The 24,325-nt window shown below is 41.4% G+C and overlaps 1 protein-coding gene across 1 annotated transcript; it reads right to left on the bottom strand.

Moving 5' to 3' along the window:
- Nucleotides 1–307: 307 nt before the first annotated feature.
- On the bottom strand, nucleotides 308–24,072 carry LOC126452447 (Down syndrome cell adhesion molecule-like protein Dscam2). Its single transcript, XM_050091075.1, has 3 exons — nucleotides 23,927–24,072; nucleotides 16,659–16,817; nucleotides 308–632 (listed from the first exon to the last, which is right to left on the bottom strand). Exons 1-3 carry the CDS (start codon nucleotides 24,060–24,062, stop codon nucleotides 322–324), a joined length of 606 nt encoding a protein of 201 aa, XP_049947032.1. The 5' UTR covers nucleotides 24,063–24,072; the 3' UTR covers nucleotides 308–321.
- Nucleotides 24,073–24,325: the final 253 nt, after the last annotated feature.

Raw genomic sequence — 24,325 nt, 5'->3', positions numbered from 1 at the left:
TGTCCAAGGCCAACTGTGCTTCTAGGTATAAGGCATCCAGGTGGCTGTAGTGTATTGTTTATGTGTGCTTATGGTAGTGCGAGTGAGGGGGTAGTAGCAGAGAGGGGTGCCTTCTAATTAATTTTAAAACCTCAGTTTGACATGCATCCACCAATACCTCTTTCTAGTGGGCACTACTGTATATTTTCCCAGGAATTATATCTACAATGTGCTATAACAAAACTTCGGCAGATTTAATATTTTGACCTCGACACAACAGTTTCTGGAATTACCTGAGATAATTTTACAATGAGATAATTTTAAAGTGAAATTAGTTGAATACTATAAATTGCTACTAAAGGTGATACCATTAACAACCACTTCCACTGTGTAGTTCCTTGAAGCAGCAGCATTTGATGCCTGACAAGTGTAATTTCCTGTATGTTTCATCATAAGGCTGTTGAAACTGAGGGTGCTCGAATACTCATCAAAACTATTCTCAGACACTCCTTGTTCATAATTTATTGCTACTCCATCTTTTAGCCATTGTATAGCAATCGGGAAGTCCCCTTTGCTGACAACACACATTAGATTCATCCGCATGCCTTCTTGGAGGTCTGGTTTTACTATTATTGGATCAATTTCTGGTGCCTCTGGAAGAAATACGAAAATAAGAATTAATTGTGTTGCTAATATCTGCAGAAATTCTACCACAGTTGCCACTTCAATTACGTTTATTATGTAGATAAGAATAGATATTATCTGTCTATTGCAAGTGAACATTTACTACCTGTATTGTTTTCAGCCAAATACTGTTCATCTAAATGTACTAGACTTCATCTGTTGCTTTTTATATCTTCTATTCTTTTTGTGTGTTTACTGGTCCTTGTGCAATGTTTGAGCACAAGATGGGACACAAAAATTTTAAATTAATTACATGTCACAGTTTAAATTTCACTTGCTTGCTTGCGTGTAGTGCTTGACCTCACTCAAAAACAGTGGAAGACATAAAAACTACTGTTGCTTTCTAATATGTTAAGGGGAAACATATTTTTTTGCAATAATAACACATGTTTCTTTGAACCAATAATAATATTTTTAGCTACAAAAGATAGGTAATGTGTATCCTAATCTACACAATAAATGTGATAGGATTAATAGTGTTTTTTTCTCATTTGAAACAACATTAACTACTACATTCAATACATATTAACAATCTTACTAATGATGCTTAGAGAAGAATATGCTTGACTGCACAGTTAGGAATACTGAAGGTGTTCTTTTTGGAAGAATTCCCAAATACAATGTTTGTTGTATTTAACTAGAAATATTCACAATGATGTCAGTGTGATGTAGTGTTTACAGTATCACCCGTTGTCTAAATCTACAAACCTGTATGTCTTTATTTGCCCATGTAATCCATTAATCAAATAAGGAAACACATTGTGATGTGGATCATGTTGTTCAAGGAATATAGTACTGGTACCTGCATTAATTTACTAAAAATGTATTTATTCACGTATCATTATACTGGTCATTTACACATATGAGGGTTGCCCATAAAGTAATGCTCACTAGTTTTTTCTTCAACAATTATTTATTTATCGCAATGAAAACTATATGAAAGAATGATGTTTTAACTAGACACCCTATTTTTCCATATAATCTCCTTCCAAGTCTTATGGAACTCCTCCAGTGAGATCCAAGGGCAGTATGCCTTGTTGGCAAAAGTCCTTGTTCTGGTCACAAAGCCACTTCTTCAACACATGAGGATGATGTTATCATAACCTTTTTTTTTTTTTTTTACTTTCATTTGCTCAGTATGGTTTCATTACCTGTCACAACCTGCAATAAATAGACCTCCCCCAGTGTTTCAAAGTTTTGCATCATCTCAGAACAAACGTTTTTTCTGTGAGATTTGCATTCCACTGCAAGGTAGCTTGGAAACCAGCATGTAGGCACTCCCAAGTTCTCAAGAGCCTGGATAGCTTCATCTACAGTTCCTTTGCAGCAGCAATTGTCTCCCTGCTCACTGCAGTCATGAGGTGCCGCTGAACCCCTTTCTGATATTCCCTGCAACCAACCTTACTCCAGCTGACTACAGGTGTTTGGTAGACTTTACCAACATCTGCAAATATTCCCCACAGTTTCTTCCTACAAAATAAGGAAGTTGATAATGATTTGATGCTTGTAGGGTACATCAGTTAGAGATGCGATTTTGAAACATCACTATAGCTATGCTATCTACCAGAGGAAACAGAAATTTTGTCCATGAACACAGGAAACTTGAAAGAATTTGTAGTTAGAGGGTCCTACACAATTACCAATTCATCAGCTGACTGACCAATAAATTGTACATGTGTAAGGTTGTTGGCCATTCAACTGACCAATTTTATTATTATTATTATTATTATTATTGCTGTTGTGCAGTTGCTTCATATGACCACCTGACAGCCAATCTGCACTCCACTTCAGCCCAACAAATCATGCGCTGTGTAGCAATAATGTGCCAAGCATCTGACAAAGGTTCCACTTCTTGTCAATGCGCATGCCATTACACGCAGTTCAAATACAGCTACAATGACACAGAGTGAGGCCGCAAAAACATTGATGACAGAGTTTCCAGAGAAGTTTAAAGACAAGTTTAAAGACTGGAGATGTCTGTGGGACACATCATACAAGGGGAATAGTATTGGAGATGCAAGAAATGAAGAACTTGTCACATTTTTAACAGATCCATAATGGATTGATGCGGTGTACAAGAAACAGTGCAAGATATACAAGTTGGTCAGAAACCGTTTGCAAAAGCTTGTAAGGCTGTTGCAGAATAGGTTCTGCTGAAGAATAATTGTTAAGAAAAAATCTGAAACATTGCACCATTTCCGAGTTGATTGAGCATTGAAGTTAGCCAATGCTGAAGAATAATATTTAAGGAAAAATTTGATACATTGCACCATTTCCGAGTTGATCAGCACTGAAGTTAGCCAATCAGGCTATTGTGCACACAAATTCATGGAGCCCAGCAGATACAGTTAGTGGCAGTTGTTCTCATAACATAGATGATAGTGCACGAGACTGCTCAGACTTTGGCTTGGGCTTGATCCTTACTACCAACCCATGTCCAATTTATGTATCATTCTCTTGTTCAGTTTGAGGAAAGCACACAAAGAAAAAGTTTGGCACCACTGTCTCTCATGTGCTACTTGAATTGGCTAATTTCAATGCTAATTAACTCAGAAACAGCAAAAGGTATTGAATTTCTACTTAAAAATTGTTTCTCTGCGCACAACCTGTCCTGCTGCAAAACCCTTAAAAATTTCTCAGACTGTACATTTTTGTAAATAAAAGTCCATAGACTGTATGTATAGCAGTTTTATTTCCAATCGTTGGAAATGAAACCTAAAAACCGCTGTAGAGAGATTAGATTTTAGATTCATTTCCCATACTAATAGGGGAAATATCCACAGTCAACATGCTGTCTTTCATAAAATATACCTGATTTTTTGTAAGAAATGTTTAAAAAGTTCATCCTGTCACCATGTCTTGTGCAATGAAGAGCAAAATATAGGACATTTTTTAACGGTGCTGACTGTTCGACATGGATTTCTTATATATCTGTTGATACATTTATTACATGAAGTGTTATCACCATTATTTGTGGTCTTTCTTCTTCTAATTTGAAATGGTTTTCTTATACTGTACAATGAATTATTCCCCTGAAAAATTAGGCTGTTCTACAGAGCCTGTCAAGTGCTGTTCACTCTGAGCTTATAAAGCGAAACTTGTGAGAACCTTAGTTGGCACTGGAGAATGGAACTGATTATAATGTAACCCTCAAGACTTAACTGGAGAAATTGATTGTTTCTGATTTGTTCCTTTTATCTTTACACAATACATTGATAGCTTCCTCAGTTGTCTTCATCAAGTGTTGACTACAAATTTAGTAGTTTGCTGTCTGGACTACCACAAGACTTTTCGTTTATATCAAGGCAATACATCTCAGACAAAAAGGTGAAGGTCTAGTGCATGGTTGAACAACTATTTATGTGTGTAGCTTGGTAATGTCAATTATTTCTCCACATGTACACTGAAGCTAAATTGCATGCATTTCTACTCTATCACAGAAACATCACCAGTGTGATTTTTGAAGACAGTACTACAGCTGTCAACCACCTTTAAAAATGTGGTGGAGCTCTATGTCAAAAGGCATTTGCACATCTATCTTACACTCCGGTGAGGGACAAGTTCGTATTCACTACCAGCTTGTGTTCACTGTAATACATTCTTCTTGGTATCAGCTTGTGTGTATCACTGAACTCAAACAGCATATTCAATCATGCTACCATAGCATACATCACATAACATTTCCGAAGCCTAATAGGTACAGCACAAAATACTTGCCTGTATATTATCACCAAAAAGCTTAGTCAGACTGGTCATCAAAATGCACAAAATTGGGCAGACAGGCTGAAGGGTAAATCGATTGTGTCATTAAAAGTGATTCACTATCACAGAATATTGCAGTGTATTAATACTCCTCTCATACGAAGGTGAATGCACAAAACAGGCACTGTTTTTCTCTTAATTTGGTTTTCGGTTAGATTAAACATTTCAGCAGATAGGAGTGCAATACTAGAGAATATAAAATTATGATTTACCTAAATATAACAGAGAAGATTAAGAAAAAGTTATGTAATTTATCTCACAAATGTAGGCTTCTTCCTGTTTATCCCCAACGTTCTTGTAGATGTAATTAGTCATCAGACGTAGAAGTTATGTGCTGATAGGTAAAACATGGCAGAATGCAGATATCCCATTTATTTTTCGCTGCTGAAATTCCTGTAATTATTCTCAAGCTGAATCTGTTTTTTAGCTTGATTTTTATACTGTTTATTGCTGAAAATAGTCTCTCCACACGAGCTGACAAGAGGGATATGCACAAATGCATCATTATGCATGATAACTTAGGGGATTTGGGTGTACCACAAATGCATCATCATGGTTGATAACTTGGAGGATATAGGTGTACCATCTCCCTGGTTTGACTTAGGGACTGTATTCCAGGATCCAGCCCCATAATTACTGTTCATTCCTATCTATGTATATTCCAATAGCTTCCATCTAGTGCCAATTTCTTGAATGTCATTTTTAATTAAACTTAGAAACTCTTGGTCCTAATGCAAATTGGGTCAAATGTCAGCAAGTACATGCAATTAACCAAGAGATTTGTAATGACAGGGATTATGATACTGGTTACGAACAACTTTCGGGGGTATTGGTTTTACATGATTTTTCTTCATGTAACATTACAATACAGTTATCACTGTTTCCTTAATGTCACAATACATCCTGTGGGTTTGAGGGGATTCTGACAGCATCTTAAATGGAAAGTATGTTGGCAATAAGCAACACAAATCCAGAAAGATAAGAAAGAACACCACAGTTTTATAATTAAATTCCTACAATACTGTCTCACTTTCTCGAAGTGTGTCATTAGTCGCAACATCAATAAAAAAATTTTCAGGGCATCATACTGCGCAAGAAGCCTGGACAGAGGGAGGGGGAGAGAGCGAGCGAGAGAGAGAGAGAGAGAGAGAGAGAGAGAGAGAGAGAGAGAGAGGGAGAGAGATTTCTAGCTGGCATGAAGTAATTTGTCTGGTTTCACCATTAAAGCGTTCTGTAACTCAGTTCACCGAGACATTTCAAGCTGCACTGCAAAATATTTACATGCATTCCACCCTATGACTTCTATATCTCTAGGAAGAGTTAAGCATGCACGAGAAGTGCATACTGCACCTGAATGGCATCTGCATCTCATCAAGAACAGTCCTGAGCTATCTTACCTAAGGAAAGCAAGACAAGGAATGACCTAACTGTTCTCTACCACAGAACAGAGGACCTGTGGTCACAGCCAAACAAGCAAAGAGTGCCCGGCATTTGCTGGCCCATGAATGTTAACTTGTTACAATATATTCTGGCAACAGTGTGAGGTGCAACAGCTTGCACAAGACAAGGCAGCCTGTGCAATCTAGACAAGACAGTGTGACACACACCTCCTGCCTTTCTCACTGTGGACCATGTGAGTCAATTTAACACAACTCCCTAGGAACACATAGGCGAAGTTTGATTCATTTGTTTGTTTCGCGGTGTCTTTCATCTGTCTACAAAAGACAGAACACTGCATGGGTTGCACCAGAAAGCTAAGATTTGAAGATGCAACCTTTGTTCCAAGCAGTTTACACAGTCACGCAACTTGCTTATCATCAGTGTGTGTACCCTCCAGGATCAGTGATGGAGCTGTTTCACTAGTGCAATGCACCAGCATGGACATTAAAGGTAAGGGTTTGCTTATAACATCTAGCAAGGCAAGGAAAAATAATTGTACATAACTGACCAAGCAACTCTCATTGATTCCCATCACCAAGCCTCTTCCACAGACACAGTGCATGGGTGCGGCAGTAAAACCACTTCACTGCATGTGATAGGACCGTACACAGTGATAACAGCACATCCCCCTTTCAGTGGTGACCCCTATATGATCTGAGGCTAAAATGTAACAGTATTCTGCAGACAAACTTTTGACATTTTTGGTTAAACACATATATTGTCTTTTTTTTTCCTTTTTTGTATGCCTGCTTTGCTCGCGGAACTTCTAGCGTTTCTTTTTTTTTTTTTCCTTTTTTTGTTTTGGCCGGTATTGTGGTATGTCCACTGTGTGTTTTCCCCTCATACGAGAACTTGACCCTGAGCTAACATGATTAAAGACTATAGAACACCTGCTCGTGCACAGAACCTAGGGAGTGAGTCACAGGTGCACTCTGGATTCATGCACTCTGTACATCCACTGACAGCTTGCGAGAATTTCGACACGCAAAACCTCACCACACCTATGTCTCCTACTATTTCTGGAGTGGCAGCAAGCACTGGATGAGATTTGATCAGGCTGCCTCCCTTCTGGCTCTGCGAGCCACTCATGTGGTTCACCTACGTGGAGGCGGCCTTCATAAGTAATACATATCCCATGACCCTGCAAAATTCAGGCACGTAGCGAGCCAGCTTGACCAAAACTATGTGACCGAAATACAACATATAATCACTGCCTTGTTGATGCTATCCTCTTAAAAATGACTGAAGGAAGAATTGATTTGTCAGACCTCATAGTCCAAGGAACAATAGGCACACAAACTACTGTGCCAATAGGAATGCAATGACCGGAGAGATTCCCAGTTCCTCCACCACTTGCAGAGCCTCACGCAATCTGACATGGTACCAGACTCACTGCTATGCACTATCTGGGTGTGCAGCCTTCCCGATCAGAAGTTGGTGGTAATAGCAGCCCAGACAGAGGAGAATCAGGTTGCCACTGTAAATATAACGACATGGTTGCATGACATGCTGGCTACGGCACTTAGCACCACTGCCACGGCAGCTTACGAAAGTGTTCTCCCCCCTCCCCCGCAGCAGCACGCACGTCCTACAGCCCCTGTCAGGAATGCTGACCCGTATCAGCTAGTTCACAAGCTGACCTCACAACTGGCAGCTTTCACAGACACAGGGCCGGCTTGCGCAACCAACAATGCAGCTCCAGCCATTCTAACAGTAACGCACTCATAGCAGAACAGTCACCAAGCGACTTCTGGTGCCACCACGCATACTTCAACGATGAAGCTATAGCCATCCTCCCTCAGTGCAGCTGAATGCCAGCTGCAACCAGGCCTGTATGTAACCTGCTGCAGTTCATTATCTAGGCGTCCCTTCACAGCACAACACATGGAGGGCATGAGGTACCTCATGCCACAGGTTCGGACCTCTCGATATTCCCCAATTCCATGATGAGACCACAGGTGGGTTGAGGCACTCTCACTGCAGTGAACAATTCAGGCATTAAAACGTATGGCACACGAACTGCAATTTAGAACTCTGACTATGCCGCACATTCTCATGGACATTTACTGTGGCTGATGTTAATGAGCCAAACCTGGTGGCCGACTTTCTCAGCCACTACATGCTGCTAACTGATATCTCAAATCCCCAGCTCATGGATGCAGGAACAAATTTGAAGATAACAGGACAGTACCAGCAGGCCGCATTGTATGGTGTAAAACCTGTGAAGCACTCTGGACCTTATACTGAAAAAATTTCCTAGACTCACCCTCCCAGGTGATGCACCAAAGGACATTAAGCATTCAATGGTGGATGACAAGCCATTGTTTGGCCATCAAGCAGCCCATCATCATCTGCATTACATTTAGTTCCAAAAACACACAATTTGTGGTTCCCCTGAGAGGACTCACACACCCATAATTCACAAACAGTGCCAGATCAATATCCGGTACCATACCTTCAAGATATTAGCTATGTCTTGACTAGACTGCACAAAGCCGTACACACAAATTCAAGTAGCACCCAAAGGCATTCAGAAAATGACTATCGTAAAGACCTTTGGTCTTTTTGAGAGTCTGTTTACGACCTTTGGTGGACATACTGGAGCAGAGCTTCATGGAGTCAAAACTGAATTTCCCATGAGTGACACTGCTCATGCACCTGCAACACGATGTGGACACAGCCATAGAAGTGGACGCTAGCCAGACTGCCATTGGTGTGGCACTACAACAATATGTCAACAGGAGCTGGCAGCCGCTTCACTTTTTCTCTTAGAAGCCATCGGAATCGCAATGCACTTTGAGTGCTTATGACTGGAAATTTCTTGCAGTATACACGGCGGTTAAATACTTCCTCCACCATTAGAAGCCAACAATTGCTTGCTAATGCGCCAAAGTCAGGAGGCACACCTGTGCACACCTTCCCGACATCACATGCCAATTTGCACATTTCCATGTAGGCCTCGTTGGCCCGCTCCCTCTCTCCCAAGACAAGTGCTATCTACTAACTACAGTGGACCGTGTCACTTTGCTGGCTGGAGGCAATGCCCATTGTGGACATAACCACCGAGACAGTCTCCACCACCTTCATTGACACCTGGATAGAACACTTCAAATGCCCCAGTCACAGGACAACAGATCACAGCTTTCAGTTTGACTACACATGGTTCTCGAACATCGCCTGTGTGATGTCCAATTACACAGGACCACAACCTAACAGCTGGCATCAAATGGCATGGTCAAACAGCTCCACAGGACTATGAAAGCCACCTTCATATGAGACGACACTGTTTGCATGGACGCACTACCACTGGTGCTACTGGACCTGCGAGTAGTACTGAAGGAGATGTAAGCGACTTTTCTGTGTTGGCAGAAGAGCCAACACCGTGTTGCTAGAGGAGGCCGAAATGCACGCGTTTAAGCTCACGCAGACTGGCATGAGGTCTGGAACAGATCAAGGAGTTATTCTATCAAGAAAAGAACGTAAATGCTGGAATACTTAACTTTACTCCATAATTGGAGAACATCGCCCTTCTGTATACATAATCTCAATATAAACTGGTAATGGCGCCTTGCTAGGTCGTAGCAAATGACATAGTTGAAGGCTATGCTAACTATCGTCTCGGCAAATGAGAGCGTAGTTTGTCAGTCTAGCATCGCTAGCAAAGTCGGCTGTACAACTGGGGCGAGTGCTAGGAAGTCTCTCTAGACCTGCCATGTGGTGGCGCTCGGTCTGCAATTACTGACAGTGGCGACACGTGGATCCGACGTATACTAATGGACTGCGGCCGATTTAAAGGCTACCACCTAGCAAGTGTGGTGTCTGGCGGTGACACCACAGACTTGTACCAATCTTGTTTACAAACAACCTCTTGCAGTCCCAGGTTTATTTGTAGACCCTGGCAGAATGTCTGCGCACCTTATGTGACTGGCCTCTGAGCACATGCACTAGCAAGAATTGGCACCGGTAAAGTCTTCATGCATGCTGACCTGCAGCACTACATGCATGTCATGTTGTGCACCCCTCTGGTTGCCCTGCTCCAGACTGCATCATATGGTCACCCATGGAGAGAAGTGCTGGACATTGAGTGCAAAGAGAAGCAGTCTGGATTCTTAACTGACTGCATCAATATGGCTTAGTCTTGCCCACACCAGCAGCCATCCACTTATTTGACCCAGCAGAAGATCTGACAAAAGACAACATTCCCTCAGCCAGAAGTCAAGCAGAGCTTGCACCCTTAGCCAACGATGATGCACGGCTTTAGCCACCACGTGCACCTTCCACCACCTTGACCAGGCAGCAAACACTTCCGCCTGGACCATGCCCATCTCAGGTGCACGGGTCACTCCTACTACAGCCACCAACGGGCTACATCAATCGCATGCACTGGCCGCCACATACACTACGAAAGTCTACGCTGCATCATCAGAATGCTACACTGTGTGACACAGTAAGCATGCACCCAAGCTGCAAAACCTTGTTAGAATTTGGCACCCTCCAGCTGCCGTCTGCTGTATAGACCCTGTCTCTAGCTGACCGTGCTTGCAGCCAGTATCTCTGGTCAAGCACTGGAAAGCTCCAGACAATGCCTCCATGCTGCTGGGCTCATCCATCACAGCTCTAGAACCTGCATTCGAGTCCTGGCAACACAGCACTCATGCAATTTTACATTTAAAATGCAATCTCTATTACTGCACTGATTCGAAGGTTGAGGTCAGATCGAGTGCCACACTGTGCTTCTGCGACTGATCCACTGGCAAACTTGTTGGACAGTGCAACTCATGAACATTTGATCGGTCATTCTAGATTTCATTCTGAACAATTCAAATGGTGAACTTCATTTTATTGTAGTGCGTTATCTATATCACTAGTGAACACACTGCATCATTATTAAGCTATCAGTGCATCAGCCTTCGACGCACCCTTCAAGTGACTCACAGCCTTGCACCTAGGCTGCGTGTTGCTATGGACAGATTGTAGCCAGCACTGGCCGCTGCTGCTGTCACTAGCCGACCGTCCAAGGACACGCCCATTGCACACTCGCCTGACCACATGCTGACATCACAGGTTGCCACCCTTCAACCACAGACTGAGCCACCACCATCCCACTCACACTGACATCACCACACAGTGTGCAAACTCTAAACACACACGCACCACAGACCAATCACCACACATTCTTGCAGCTATGAAGCTCTGCTCTCTGAGGGGGATGTGTGTGGCAGCTGTGCCACAGAAACACATGAATGATGGATCCGCAGTCACAGCTGACACAAGCAAGCAGTGCCCAGCATTCGCTGGCCCACTCAATGGATTTATCATTATGCCAAATTTTGACAACTGTGTGACGGGCACTGGGCCGCACGAGAGAAACCAGGTGGCCAGCGCAAGCTGGACAAGGAAACCCCAACACACACCTATTATCTTTTTCGCCACGGACCTCATGAGTTGAGTTAACATGACTCCCACAGACATGTACATGACGTTTTTGTTCATTCGTTCATTTCTTGGTTGTCTTTCATCCGTCCACAAAAGACACTCCACTCCACTGTTAGGAGGCGCAACCTTTTTGTTTCATGCAGTTCACATCGTTGCACAACATACATATTACCAGAGTGTGTATCATTCAGGGTTGGAGATCGAGCTGTACTACCAGCACGGACATTAAAGATAAAAGAGTTTGTTTGTAACATTTAGTGAGGTATGGTAAAATGCACATCACCGACAAAACAACTCTAATCAGTTCCTATCACCAAGCCTCTTCCTGGGACATGGTGAATAGGTGTGGCAGTAAAGCTGGTTCACTGCACATCTAGGGCCAAAAGCGGAGATAACATAACATCTCTGCTTCAAATCTAGCATATGCTCCGTCCACTGTGAAACTTAATATACCCTATTTTGTAAGGAATTGTTTGATATAATGTCTCACTAGTAGCATCAGGAGGCGAAACCAGTTCTACAAAAGTGTCAGGTATTTTGCTACCTTCTTTCTGAACACGTAGTGTCACAAACAAATGGTTTATGCAACCCATATCTGATAATACAACAATGAGGCTAAATTTATTTTTCTTTTCAATTACATACATTAAACTTGTCTTGCATATAACATTATTTATGATTGAAGCTGCTTTTATTCCGTCACAATGAACATGTTTTGTGATCTGTGAGTTAAGAATCGTGACACATGTGAGTTTCAAAAAAGCTTTGCATATGAAATCTCAGTATGCATATGTTTATGATCACAAAATTCGAGAAGGCTACTTCGTTGAAATTTAGAAAACACTGCATGTGAATGGGTATTTCCTTTCACATACACATTTTTAAACATAGAGAAAATATTACCAAAAACCTCGATACAATCTTGACAGTTTTAATTAAAATTTTTCACAATATTCTGATGAACATTCATTTTTTAAAGTAAATCTGTCACAATCATTTCGAGATCTTAAGTAATAAATAGAGGGGAAACACTGTTGCCAAATACTTGACTAATATACTTCCAATTTTTACACATTACTCTAATGAACATTTGGACGATTGTACGATATATATTTCTACATGCAAACAACATGTAAATAGACAGACATACATAATGTGTAATATCAAAAGGTTGGCAATAATATCAGAAAGTTCTTGACCGATTTAGTTCACATTTTGAAATATATATTGCTTCCTTTGTTGCAGGCAGTCTTAACTATGATAAAAAACTAAACTCTGCCCAAACAGGCCATGAAGGCCGAAATGCCTCTGGGCTGAGGATAACATGGTGGCTGGTTGGTACCGCTGGGCCTTTAAGTATGATAGAAGGGCATCTAAACTATTAGACAGATTGCTTCTCCCCTATAGATATGCTATATTCTTTCCCACTATATATATTTTTCAACATAATTTGTATGAACAACAAAGTACTGTTTTGTTTTCTTCACCACAGACGTTTTTACAGAAAACAGGAAAATTGTATTTCTGGTTTATTGGCTTATGATTAGAATACTACTACATAATGTGAACTTACAGTAACAATGAACAAGGCTCAATGTGAAGGGGGAGGGGGTGTGATACACAAAATGGCGAGAGGAAATGGATATAGAGAGCGGGAAGGAGGTAATGGATGGAGAGATGTGAGAAGGGGAGTTGGAGAGAGAGGAGGGAGAAGAACATTGACGGGGTGAGGGGAGGAAATGATGGGCAGAGAGAGGTAGGAGGAGGAGGACATAAGGAAAAAGAGGGGAGGAGGAGATTGGACAGGTTCAGGGGGCAAGGTTTGGAGGATGTATACCCAATTCCCATACATATTATAAATATGTGGTTTCTTTTTTTCTTCCTTTTCCATTTACGCAGATTGACAGTGAGACACGTAATGTGTGAATGGGTACAGCTAGAGTTAAACAACATGAAGAGATAAATCATGCTCTACAGCAAACTATGCAAGCCAAATTTCACTGGCCTTGTCTGATAACCTTCATTTGTCACTAACTGACGTGATATTAGCAAGCTGAGATTGCCCTTGCTGTGCCCCAAATTCAATGACAGTGTTCTTTTTACTGGAATACTATATCACTTGCAGGAATGTCACTTGTAGATCACAAGTACAAGCATAGCAGTATACTAAACAGGGATCTTCCTTTCTGCTTCCAACCCAACCATGATGCAATGTTTTTTTTTCTTTTTTTTTTTCTTCCCTCCATTAGAGATTATAATTTGTAATGTACCCTATCTTTGGGTCGAAAGAAGCGTCCGATCTCACGCATCGGCTCTGACCCGTGACGTAAGGGTGTTGTGTGTGACGTCATGACGGCGCGGAGTTTGGTTTGTGAGTGTGGCGTGTTTGTAGATGTCGTCATGTTGTGGTTTGTTGTGCCCTCTGGTGGTATGTTCAGGGTTTTCATTTGTTTGGTGTATTGGCCTCAGTTTGCTGTTGCTCAGTGTCGAGTACTGTTTGTGTATTTTTGAAGTGGAATTTGTTTCAGTCAGTTAACGGTTTTGTGGTTTTGTGCGAAGGTTAATGCAGTGATGATCGCTGTACATTGTGTGGTATTGTTATTAAATTTAATGGGTTGTTGTTTTTTGTTCAGGAATGGATATGAAAGATAAGATAAATAGTTCTCATTTGAGGGTTATGATGGGGGACACACCTTTAGAGCTGATTAAGTTCCTGCAGCTTTTTGGCTTAATTGCCGAGGTGGTGAAGTGCAGTGTGTGCCGTGAAGAAATGAAGTTGGTTAAAGTTCCGGCCTCTCGGACCAGGGACGGTTATACGTGGCGCTGTCGGAAAGAAGACATATGGTGTTCCATACGGCATGGTGCCTGGTTCGAGAAGTCTAGGCTGGGCATGCGCGAGATTGTGCTTGTTACTTATTATTTTTGTTATAGATCCCCACAGAGTTTTTGCGCGCATGAGACTGGTGTGAGTGAGAGGAGGGTTCTGGATTGGTATTCTTTTTGTCATGAAGTGTGTTCAGAATTTATTAAGTACAGGGGTAAGTTGCGGGGGGCATGGGGTTGTTGTGGAGGTGGACAAGTAACAGTTTGGGAAAAGGAAGTATGGGAGGGGGAAGTCTGTGGCTGGTCTTTGGGTGTGGGGGGCTGTTGTTCCGGAGGGTGAGGGTTCCGAATGTGTTTTTCGGGTTGTGGAAGGGAGGTCAAAGGCCAAATTAGTGGGGTTAATTGAGGAATATATAGAGCTGGGCTCCACAATAGTTTCTGATGCTTTTTCTTCATTTAGGGGGTTGGGTGAGAGGGGATTTAATCATTTAGTAGTGAATCATAGTTTATAGTTTAAGAATTATGAGACAGGGTCTTGTACCAATACAATAGAGGGCATGTGGGGGGCAGTTAAGTCAGTTCTTGGGAGGGGGAAGAGGCGCTTTTCCAACCTTCAGTCTCATTTAGATGAGTACTGTTGGCGAAAGAGTGTCCCAGAGGGTTATTGCGTTGTTCGGGTTTTCTTAAGAGCTGTGGGTAAAAGGCCGAAAGTGGTTAGTTAGGGTGGTCTTAGTAGGTGGGTAGTTGGCTGCGGCTCAGGGTGGGGTGGGTGGTTTATTTTGTGATAGAGTATTTGTTAAGGTGGGAGGGGGATTGTGTTTGTTTTTTGTATTAGTTGTGGAGGATCTATTTTGTTGAAGTTTTTGTGGAGTTGTAGTGTGTGATTGAGATTTTTTTATGTTGCATTTGGTTTTTGTTTGTGGGTTTTTTATTTTGGGGTGAGAGGGGAGGTTGGGTTGGTTTGGGGGGTGTTGAGGTGTGGTTAGGTTGGGTTTTGCTTTTGGTTTAGTATATTTTCGTTGGTTTGTGTGTGTGTGTGTGTGCGTGTGTGTGTGTGTGTGTGTGTGTGTGTGTGTGTGTGTGTGTGTGTGTGTGTCGCGCGCATTTGTGTGTGATTGTGGTGGCCAATCTAGTTTGTGGGGCTGGAACTTTTTTGTGGTAAGTTTTTATTTTTTTGTTTTCGGTGTATGTGTTGTGTGTTGGGGTCTAGGGAAGTGTTTCATTGAAATTTGTGGCTGTGAAGGTTGGTATTGGTATTGGGAAATGATTTTGAGTTACATAGGTAAAGGGAAGTGGTCGATCCTAACTTATGGGATTGGGAGCTGCTGTTGAGCTATATAGTTGGAGGGAAGTGTTCAATCTCAATGTTCGGTGGAGTATGTTGGTTTTTGTAATGGGATATGGGATCGGGAGTTGCTCTTGAGCTATGTAGGTCAAGGGAAGTGTTCGATCCTAATTTATGGGATCGGGAGCTGCTGTAGATCTATGTAAGTCAAGGGACGTGTCTGTTCGCAATGTTTGGCGGTGTATGTTGGTATTTGTATCTGTATTGGGAGATGGGATCGGGAGCTGCTGTTGAGGTATATAGGTCAAGGGAAGTGTTCGATCCCAATTTATTGGATAGGCATTTGCTGTAGATCCATATAAGTCAAAGGAAATGTCCGATTCAGATAATATTGTGTTTAGTGGTATTTGGTGAGTTTTGTGATGTCGATTTTTTTCGTCGTTTTACGTGGTTTTGTATGGGGGTGGGTGTCTAAATTTGTATATATTTAGTTTGTCCCCACCCAAAAACCCCCAAGTTCCCGCGCTTGTCCCGTTAGAGTCATTAGGCTTTTTGTGAAACGTGTGTGTGCTTGTATTTCGATGTATTTTCGTCTTTATAATGTGTATGTAACGACTTTATATGCGCCATATTGGAATTGTCGTTTCCGCCATATTTGTGACGTCATGGGTCAAAGCAGATGGGTGGGATCGGACGCTTCCGTATTTCCCTATCTTTTTGGGCGTTATCACTACGGATCCAGAATCTTAATATGGACTCGTAACTACAAGACTTGTTCATAAGCAGAACACTCAAATATTTTTCACAAGCTCATGCCAGCATCCACAGCAACCTCCTTTCAGGCACTACAGTCTTTCAAGGAAACTATGAGAAATGTAAATCAGGAAAGGTGAAGCAACTTTTGAACATATCTTCTGCCACATGCGAATCCAGTTCACAAGTACTAGATAAACTCAATGTATTTCTTTTTCCATTCTTTAAAACCATCCTAAGAAATACAAAAGACCATTGCATTTATTGTGAACGAAGAAGCAGCGATCACCAGGCAATGTACTGCAACTTAGTATTGGTGCAATGTCGTACAGTCCCAAGTCTGCAGATTTGGATAGCATACCTTTAGTCCAATAGGTATGTAGCTGCAGTTCAGGCCAAAAGAGGTTCAATTTTACAATAGATAAGATAAACATAAAATTGATTCTATCACTGCCTACCAGGAAAGGAAAGCAAACAGCATCTCTTTGTTTCTTACCAGTAACTTGGACATTAAGTTTGCTCCTGGCAGTGCTTCCGTCGGGATCTGTCGCTATACATACGTAACCACCTTCGTCTATGACTTTTTGAATGTCTTTCACAATCAGGGTGCCGTTCGGGAAGACCTGCTGCCGATGTTGTTCTGGAAGCGGCTTCCCTGCAATGAAATAAATTGAACTATGACATGCAACATTTTTCTATTTATATCAAAACCCTATTTTTCCTCAATTTTGGAGTAAACTGGAAGACATGGGGATGGTTCACATTGAACATAATCTTTATATATATATATATATATATATATATATATATATATATATATATATATATATATATATATACTGAACATAAAGCTGAGATACATTTCACTTAGGCCTAAAAATCAAACATCAGTGGAATTATCAGCCAAAGCAGGTAATGATATTGGACTTCATCTACATCTCGGACCTTTGAAAATAGTACATTGGTATTCTTTTTAGGTGTTATGGCAGCCAGGCTCACAGCCTTTTCAGTACATGACTAGAGTACCGACCTGTACAATATTATTGAAATCGTTCCATGCGTGATTGTTAAGAGACATGGAAATAAATTATAGTCTTATACAGGCAGATTTTAAAATAAATTTCGAGAAGGCGCTCCTTTTTTTTGGTATGCAATGATGTAATGTCGTTTGTGCACTTCCGTATTTGGTGTTAAAGAGGTTAAGGCGAAGTGTGGAATTCTATTAAGAGTTTCAGAGTCGAAGTGAATAATAAGATTAGACCTATGCGGTAATTTCATCTCCAGCACAGCAAAAGATTAAGTTGGTTAAGTGTGATGCAGAAAATGGCAGAGGTGATGAAAGAAAAAAGTGTAAATGAACTCGCTTGTGCTGCAAATGTGCCACTTGCGTGTAAACCTACTTCTTTAAACATTGTCTATTGTGATCTTCCAGACTTAGACAATGAAACAGAAAAAAGATTTATGTAAGAAGAATTAGTGGTTGATCGTAAAAACATGGGGTGCAAAAGTTGTAAGAATGTTGGGACAGTGAGGCCACAAAGAAGTAAATAGAGAATGAATATGTCGCAACAGTTTCACTGTCAACGCTTTGGAGAACGCAAAGCAGACCAGATGACATCTCTTCGAAAGAAATACCGCTAATGAGAAAGGAAGTCCAGCCCATGGAGCGCTGGATATATTGTCTGGAGGAAGCTGTGCAGGTCAGAGGTTATCACAAAATATAACTGTATCGTCCGAAACAGCACCTGTCGAACCTTTGACTGAGATACAACCGACCATGATCATTACTCGCACTGAGTACTCCGATCCGTCTCCCTTAAATTTACCGCGCTCAGAAATTTTGAGTTAAGTGGAACCAGGAAAACTTTATTTTTCTCAAATTTAGCTGAACACTACGTTCACACATACTAGTAATTACTCAAGAACTATAACAATACAAATCAAAGAGTTACCACTGATAAAATAGTCTCCTAAACAAACTGAACATCTCGTGACGTGTTTCTAAAATCCGTTCATCATAAGTATAAACCTGATGCAAACATTACACTATGTATTTTTTCGTTTCACGTGCGACTGCAGCCAAGCTGTCTTGAGTACTGTCAAGTACGATAATAAGGGTACTTTTGTGTTGTGTGTTACGCGCACATCGACTTAGCGATAATATGGGACAACAGCGATACCGGCGCATGTAACTTGCACAGCACTGGCCGGTCAGCTGGTACAGCTAGCCTGCAGTGACGTGGCCAGCTGCAGTTCACACGTAAAAAGAGACGAGCAGAGGAGCAACGGCTTCGAGTGTCATATAATGAAATCACACACTGCAAATCTCCCACAACACGCTCCTTAAGACGAAAACCACAACACTTTATCGTTTTTAGCTAACGTACTACTGTAATTAAAAACAAGAATGATGAAAATTCGTGACTTAACCACAGGGTAATTTCTCTGCATAAGCTGTGTGTATCGTAAGAAGTATTGAAGGATTTCACCATATACGGTAGTTAAATATTGAAGCCACTGAAGGTATTGTATTGCATGGAACCGGGGATCTAGAAACTATGGACAGGCTTCGTCCCCACTGTAGCCCTCAGTGGTTCACAACTCCACAACAGGCTACAGCAGTCCATTCACCCCACCGCCGCCCCGCACTGAACCCAGGGTTATTGTGCGGTTCGGCCCCCAGTGGACACCCCGTGTTTAGCTACGGAACAGAAAGCAGCCTCAGCCATTTTCATACTGCGCATTAACAGCGCGACAATCAGAGCACAACGCAGCAGATGGGTGTGACAGTAAACGATTTTTGAAATAAAAACTACGTAACTAAATCATGATTCAGAAAAACGTTGATGGGTGTTAATGTATTTGTACATCTTAACCCTCGAGCGGGCGCACCTCTGTATAAAGTGCGCGGCTATTCCCGGCGGAGGTTCGACTCCTCCCTCGGGCATGGATGTGTGTGTTTGTCCTTAGGATAATTTAGGTTAAGTAGTGTGTAAGCTCAGGGACTGCTGACCTTAGCAGTTAAGTCCCATAGGATTTAACACACACTTGAACTTTTTTTTAATAAATAAAGTGCGCCAACCACAAATAACATTGTCGCGTACAGTTCCAGTGTTGTTTTACTATAGCAAGCCCGTACCTACTCTTGCAATATTGTTTCAGCTAGCACAGTGAGAGGTTGTGTTGGCATAGGTTCACGTGAGCTACAGCAGTTTAAAATAAACTGCTGTGTGTCATCATAGTGTACAAAGTACGCCACGCGCCCGGTCATGTATGTAATTTTTCCTTCACTTTTACTTATTTCCTTTTTAATCGAATAAAAAGATGACACTTAACAAGCGGTTATATCACTGCGCAGGGAGAGATCAAAGCTGACAGACAACGAGCCTGTTTGGTTACTCCACTTCAATCAACTTCAGACTTCAATCCTGCACCAGACAACGAAAACGATGACTCTGAAGAAGAAGAAGAGGAATTTATCTCACAAAGTGACCACAGTTCAAATTCTGATCAAGTCCACAATTCAGATGATGACTGTTAAGAGCCACTCTCCACTGACGGTATTTTTATTGGGAGGGACAAAATGTGTAAATTGAATAAAATACGTTCTAATATGACTTCGAAAACAAAAAGAAAGACTATCGTGAAAATATTCCTTGGGCCTACACGTGTTGCCAGATGGGTCACAAGTGAAACAGAGGCTTTATGGACAATACTTAGCCTGGAAACGATTGATGAAATTGTAAATTAAATAATATATACATTCAATCTAGGAAAGAATGTGTACAATATTCCAGGGAAAGGGACGCTGTTCTTTTGTTCAGTATATCCCGAACAAACTGACGAAGTACGGGGATATAGATTTTTGTTTCAGCACATGCTAAAACATTCTACACTAGTAATATTGGAAGTATATTGTTGAAAACAACCCGAAGGACCGTACGATGTTTCTAATTCTCCCTGTGATATTGTAGGAATGCTAGTTACACTGAAGACTTCGGAAGAAACGTTACAATGGATAATTGGTACACTAGCTATTCCTTAGCCAACTCCACTTTGAAAATGCGACTAACATGCGTCGGCACGTTGAGAAAAAACAGAAGCGAGATCCCACAAGAATTTTTACCTGGAAAATGTAGGGCTATCCACTCCTCTTTATTTGGTTTTCAGAATGATATAACACTAGTTTCGTATGTGTCGAAGCAAAACAAGGCAGTTATATATTACTTTCAACTACGCTCGATTTTGGAACCATTGACGAAGTTACAAAATCAGAGCTGGTTTTGGATCACAATATAACAAAAGGAGGAGTCGACACAGTCGATCAACTGGGAGGTGCGTATTCCGTCGCACAGGTGACAAGAAAATTGCCATCGCTTGTATTCTATGCTCTACTGGGTATAGCAGAAATCAATTCTCAAATAATTTTTCATGCAAAGGAGGCAGATCCATAAAAGGACAGAAAAATTTTCTTGAAATATTTAGCCTGTCTCGTATGAAGCCTCAGCTAGTGGAAAGAGCTAATATTTCTTCACTTCCTGCCGCCATTGCAATTTCCCTCGTGAAATACAAAGCTCAACATGTTAACAAAACTGAGGAGCCTACCACCAAGAAAATGAGGTCGGTGTGTGACTTGTGGACGAGCGAGAAACACATCTACTACCATAAGGTGTAACTCATAGCTTTGTTTGCAAAGGACATGTAAAGTCGGTGCATACACATAAGAAATGTAAAGCATATCCGAAAATGCGGAAGACAATTAACTATGTCGATGGGAGGAATCTTGTGATAACTGATACTTCTTCAATATATAAAGGTTTTATCCTTTTGTATTGCAATGAAAGTGTGTTTTTGTTCAGCACGTGCTTAAAAAGTGTTAAAATAGATTGATATGTCAGCTATGGCAATAGAATGATATAAAAATTTCTTATTTGTTTAATCAAATAGTAAATTGACAATGTAATATCGGATTCGCTTCCCTGATGAATATACCGTTTTCATGGCGGAGCTCCATGCGATCCTGAAGGCACTGGAGCAAATGAACTGTGTTTGGGGCAATCGATTTCTCCTCGGCTCCGATTCTCTTAGTGCCTTAGAATCATTACTAAAATGTAGACTTTCACGGCCGGAAATATCATGTCCATTAAAATTATCCGGGCTGTTATGCCGTGGTCGGTTGATGAATTCTGTGTCGATTCCCAACGTTTCGTCTCCAACTGGGGGAGACATCTTCAAGGGGGCCCGTAGCTCGATGGAAGGTCCAACACACCCACTGGCTCAGTAGCAGAATCTGTACCCAACTGAGCAGATGCGCCAGCTGATAATATGACCAACTCTACCTGCTCCAACGGCGGGGTTAGGAGGTGTCCTTCTGCGGGGTGCCTGGTCATGTAGGTATATGGGGCAATGTACAGGCCGATCGGGCTGCCAAGGAGGCCTGCAGAGAGCAGCATGCGGTCCAGTGTCTTATTACCTTGCAGTGTGTCATTTCTGCACTCCACAAGAAGTGCGTGGAGTTATGGGAGGAAGAATGGCAGGCGGTGACGGCCAATAAATTGCGGTTGGTGAAGTCAACAACTAGGCCATGGCGTTCCTCCTGCCGGTTGCTCAGGCGGGAGGAGGTGACCTTCACGCGTCTTCAGATTGCGCACTGACCTCTCACACATAGCTTTCTATTACGGCGGGAGGATCCCCCGTTTTGTGATGCTTGTGGTGCGCATATATCTGTCTGGCACATTTTAACAGACTGCATTTTATACCGTGATGCAAGGGCAGAAGCACAAATTGCTGGGGATCTGCCCTGTGTTTCAGCTAATGATGAGGCGTGTGTGTCTAGGCTTTTAAAGTTTTGTGATGTGTCTGGACTCTGGCCTAAACTTTTAGGCTGGAGGTTTTTGTGTATTGCAAAGTGGCTGGCTCCTCCCTTTTTTCCTTGCGGTCTGCCAGCCACTTCCATCTGCTACATTGTTTTAGCTCCCTCTGCCACTTTCTCCTTGTGTTGTCCATGTTTTACTGCTGACGGCATGCTTCGTCCCACGTTTCGGTGTGGGTAGGCACATATTTTTCCAACCTTGTTACCTGTGTTTTACATTCTGTTTTATCTTCCTGTTCTGAGTATTTTCTTCACACCCGTCTCAATCTGTTACTGAGCGGGCGCTGAAGACCTTGCCGCTGTGCGCCCACACAACCCTCTTCATCATCCATCATGAAATTAAATTGTGATTTAGCAAATACACGTTTCCCGTGGTAGTATAATGACAGCTTTTGACTACGTGTGTAGAAAGTGCGCCGCGCCCCCTCGTGTTACGAAAATCGGCGCGCCTGCTCGAGGGTTAAAGTTTCATTTAATGTAACTTAGTAATAAAATATCTAATACATAAGTAGGACTTACTTCCAAATGCGTAACATCACCCGTGTATGCGTGCTACGGCTTCTGACCAATCATCATTTGTGCTTGTTTGTATCAGATTTATTCGTATGACGATCGAATTACACCTAACAATACCCTAACAGGGCGCACAATCCATTAGTACAGCACAATAATTCACATGAGATGAAATGTGAAACAGTAAAACATGAAATTAAGCACTTAAACATATAAACAAAGAAGCAGTAGCAACTAAAAGCAAATAAACGGGAATAAAACTGATTAACCAATTCTACCTGTATTTATGGCAATTGTTTGCAATAATACGGAACAAGTCGTACTTTAATGAGTTTGCAAAATTATTATGGTTGTGGAAAAAGTAGGTTAATGGACGAAACCAGATTTTCAAAGTTATTCTGAATGTTATTACTGAAAAGAAAACAAAATAGCATTGCAATATGACAATTTGCAATTACGTTAAGTTAATCACCATGAGAAGTTACTCTTGTTTCTGCGCACTGAACTTTTACATCACTGATTAGAACAATAGAGTTCTCGGTTTCTCTTAATAAGTCAAAATAAGTTTCCACTTAGCTGATGCTGCTGACGAATTGTCGACGTCCGCCGCGCTATAAGTGCATTCAGAATTGCTTTAGGATCGACAGTTCGGAAGTGGCACAGGTGAGCACGGAACAGAGTTTCCAAGTCCCACACGGAACTCGCGATTAATCTCATGTTTCATTCAACTCGCTCACACACGCTAACTATTAGGTCTTTAAATGTGAAGCCGACTGTAATTCGTTGTGAAATAGTTTCACTAGTGATGGTTTCATTTTTATTTTTTTAAAATGGTTATGTAGACAATAAAACTACAGTTTTCAAGAAACAACTTTCCGATAACGTTATAAAATTTTCGACATGCGAGAAAGTTTTTGTTATTGAAGTTATATGTACACATTATGCCAATGAACTGTCAAGAAAACACCAAATTTTCATCTGTTTCAAACCCTAGCTGCGTCGAAGATCTCTAACGCGAGATACAGGATCTTCAATAATATGATGCGCAATCGTCTGCTCGCGTAGAGTAGCGATAGGCAACAGCAGATCTCTATATTTGTAAAGACCTGCTATATTTCTGATATTCGTCCTTATTTCCAACACAACAAAAAATAAAGTAATGCTTGTTTGGTATCTTAAATTGAGCAACATCTATTCTGAGTAAAGAAAAAAAAACAGAAAAACGGCCAATGTACTGCAGACATTATTTTGTATACTGTAATATGTATGCACAGATTAAATTCTAGAAATGTACTTTCTTTGAAATTAATATTTGATAATGCCGCCATATTAAAATTTCAAAACTTAGTGTGAATTAATTTTGTTATGCAAGTACTTACAAGTGCAAACTGCGCACTCCAGACGTGTCGCTGAGTCCGTTTGTGCTGCATCTCTATGTGGATAATGGTAGGACTCCACTGACATCACTCTCGTCGCTATTACAGACACTTGAAGTTTCGCTGTCACTATTGTCATTTAAAGAGATAATCATCTCTTCTACTTAAGGCTCCAAAGCACCTTCATCCTGCCATGCTCTTTCCATAGTGTTGTGTGTGTATTTGACGGCTTTCTTCCAGTCTTCAGAGGTAATGTGAGTAATAGCTTCTTTAGTGCGTGCTTCTACTGCGGAGAGCGTAAATTTTTGGTTGTTCCTGGCAACATAACCTTTAATTTGGACCCATATCAACTCTATAGGGTTGAAGTGGCAGTGGTACAGTGTCAGCCTGACGATTGTATGC

This window comes from Schistocerca serialis, unplaced genomic scaffold (assembly GCF_023864345.2).
Source record: "Schistocerca serialis cubense isolate TAMUIC-IGC-003099 unplaced genomic scaffold, iqSchSeri2.2 HiC_scaffold_868, whole genome shotgun sequence".
Taxonomy (NCBI): domain Eukaryota; kingdom Metazoa; phylum Arthropoda; class Insecta; order Orthoptera; family Acrididae; genus Schistocerca; species Schistocerca serialis.
Note: the sequence above shows the minus strand (reverse complement) of the source record. Positions and strands in the feature narration are given on the sequence as shown.

Excerpts from the sequence above, each read along its gene's own strand:
- LOC126452447 (XM_050091075.1), bottom strand. The coding sequence starts at position 24,062 with ATGACAATAGTGACAGCGAAACTTCAAGTGTCTGTAATAGCGACGAGA. Across the intron at positions 16,818-23,926 it reads GGAGTGCGCAGTTTGCACTT|GGAAGCCGCTTCCAGAACAA; the intron begins GTAAGTACTTGC and ends ATTTCATTGCAG. Across the intron at positions 633-16,658 it reads ACTTAATGTCCAAGTTACTG|AGGCACCAGAAATTGATCCA; the intron begins GTAAGAAACAAA and ends TATTTCTTCCAG.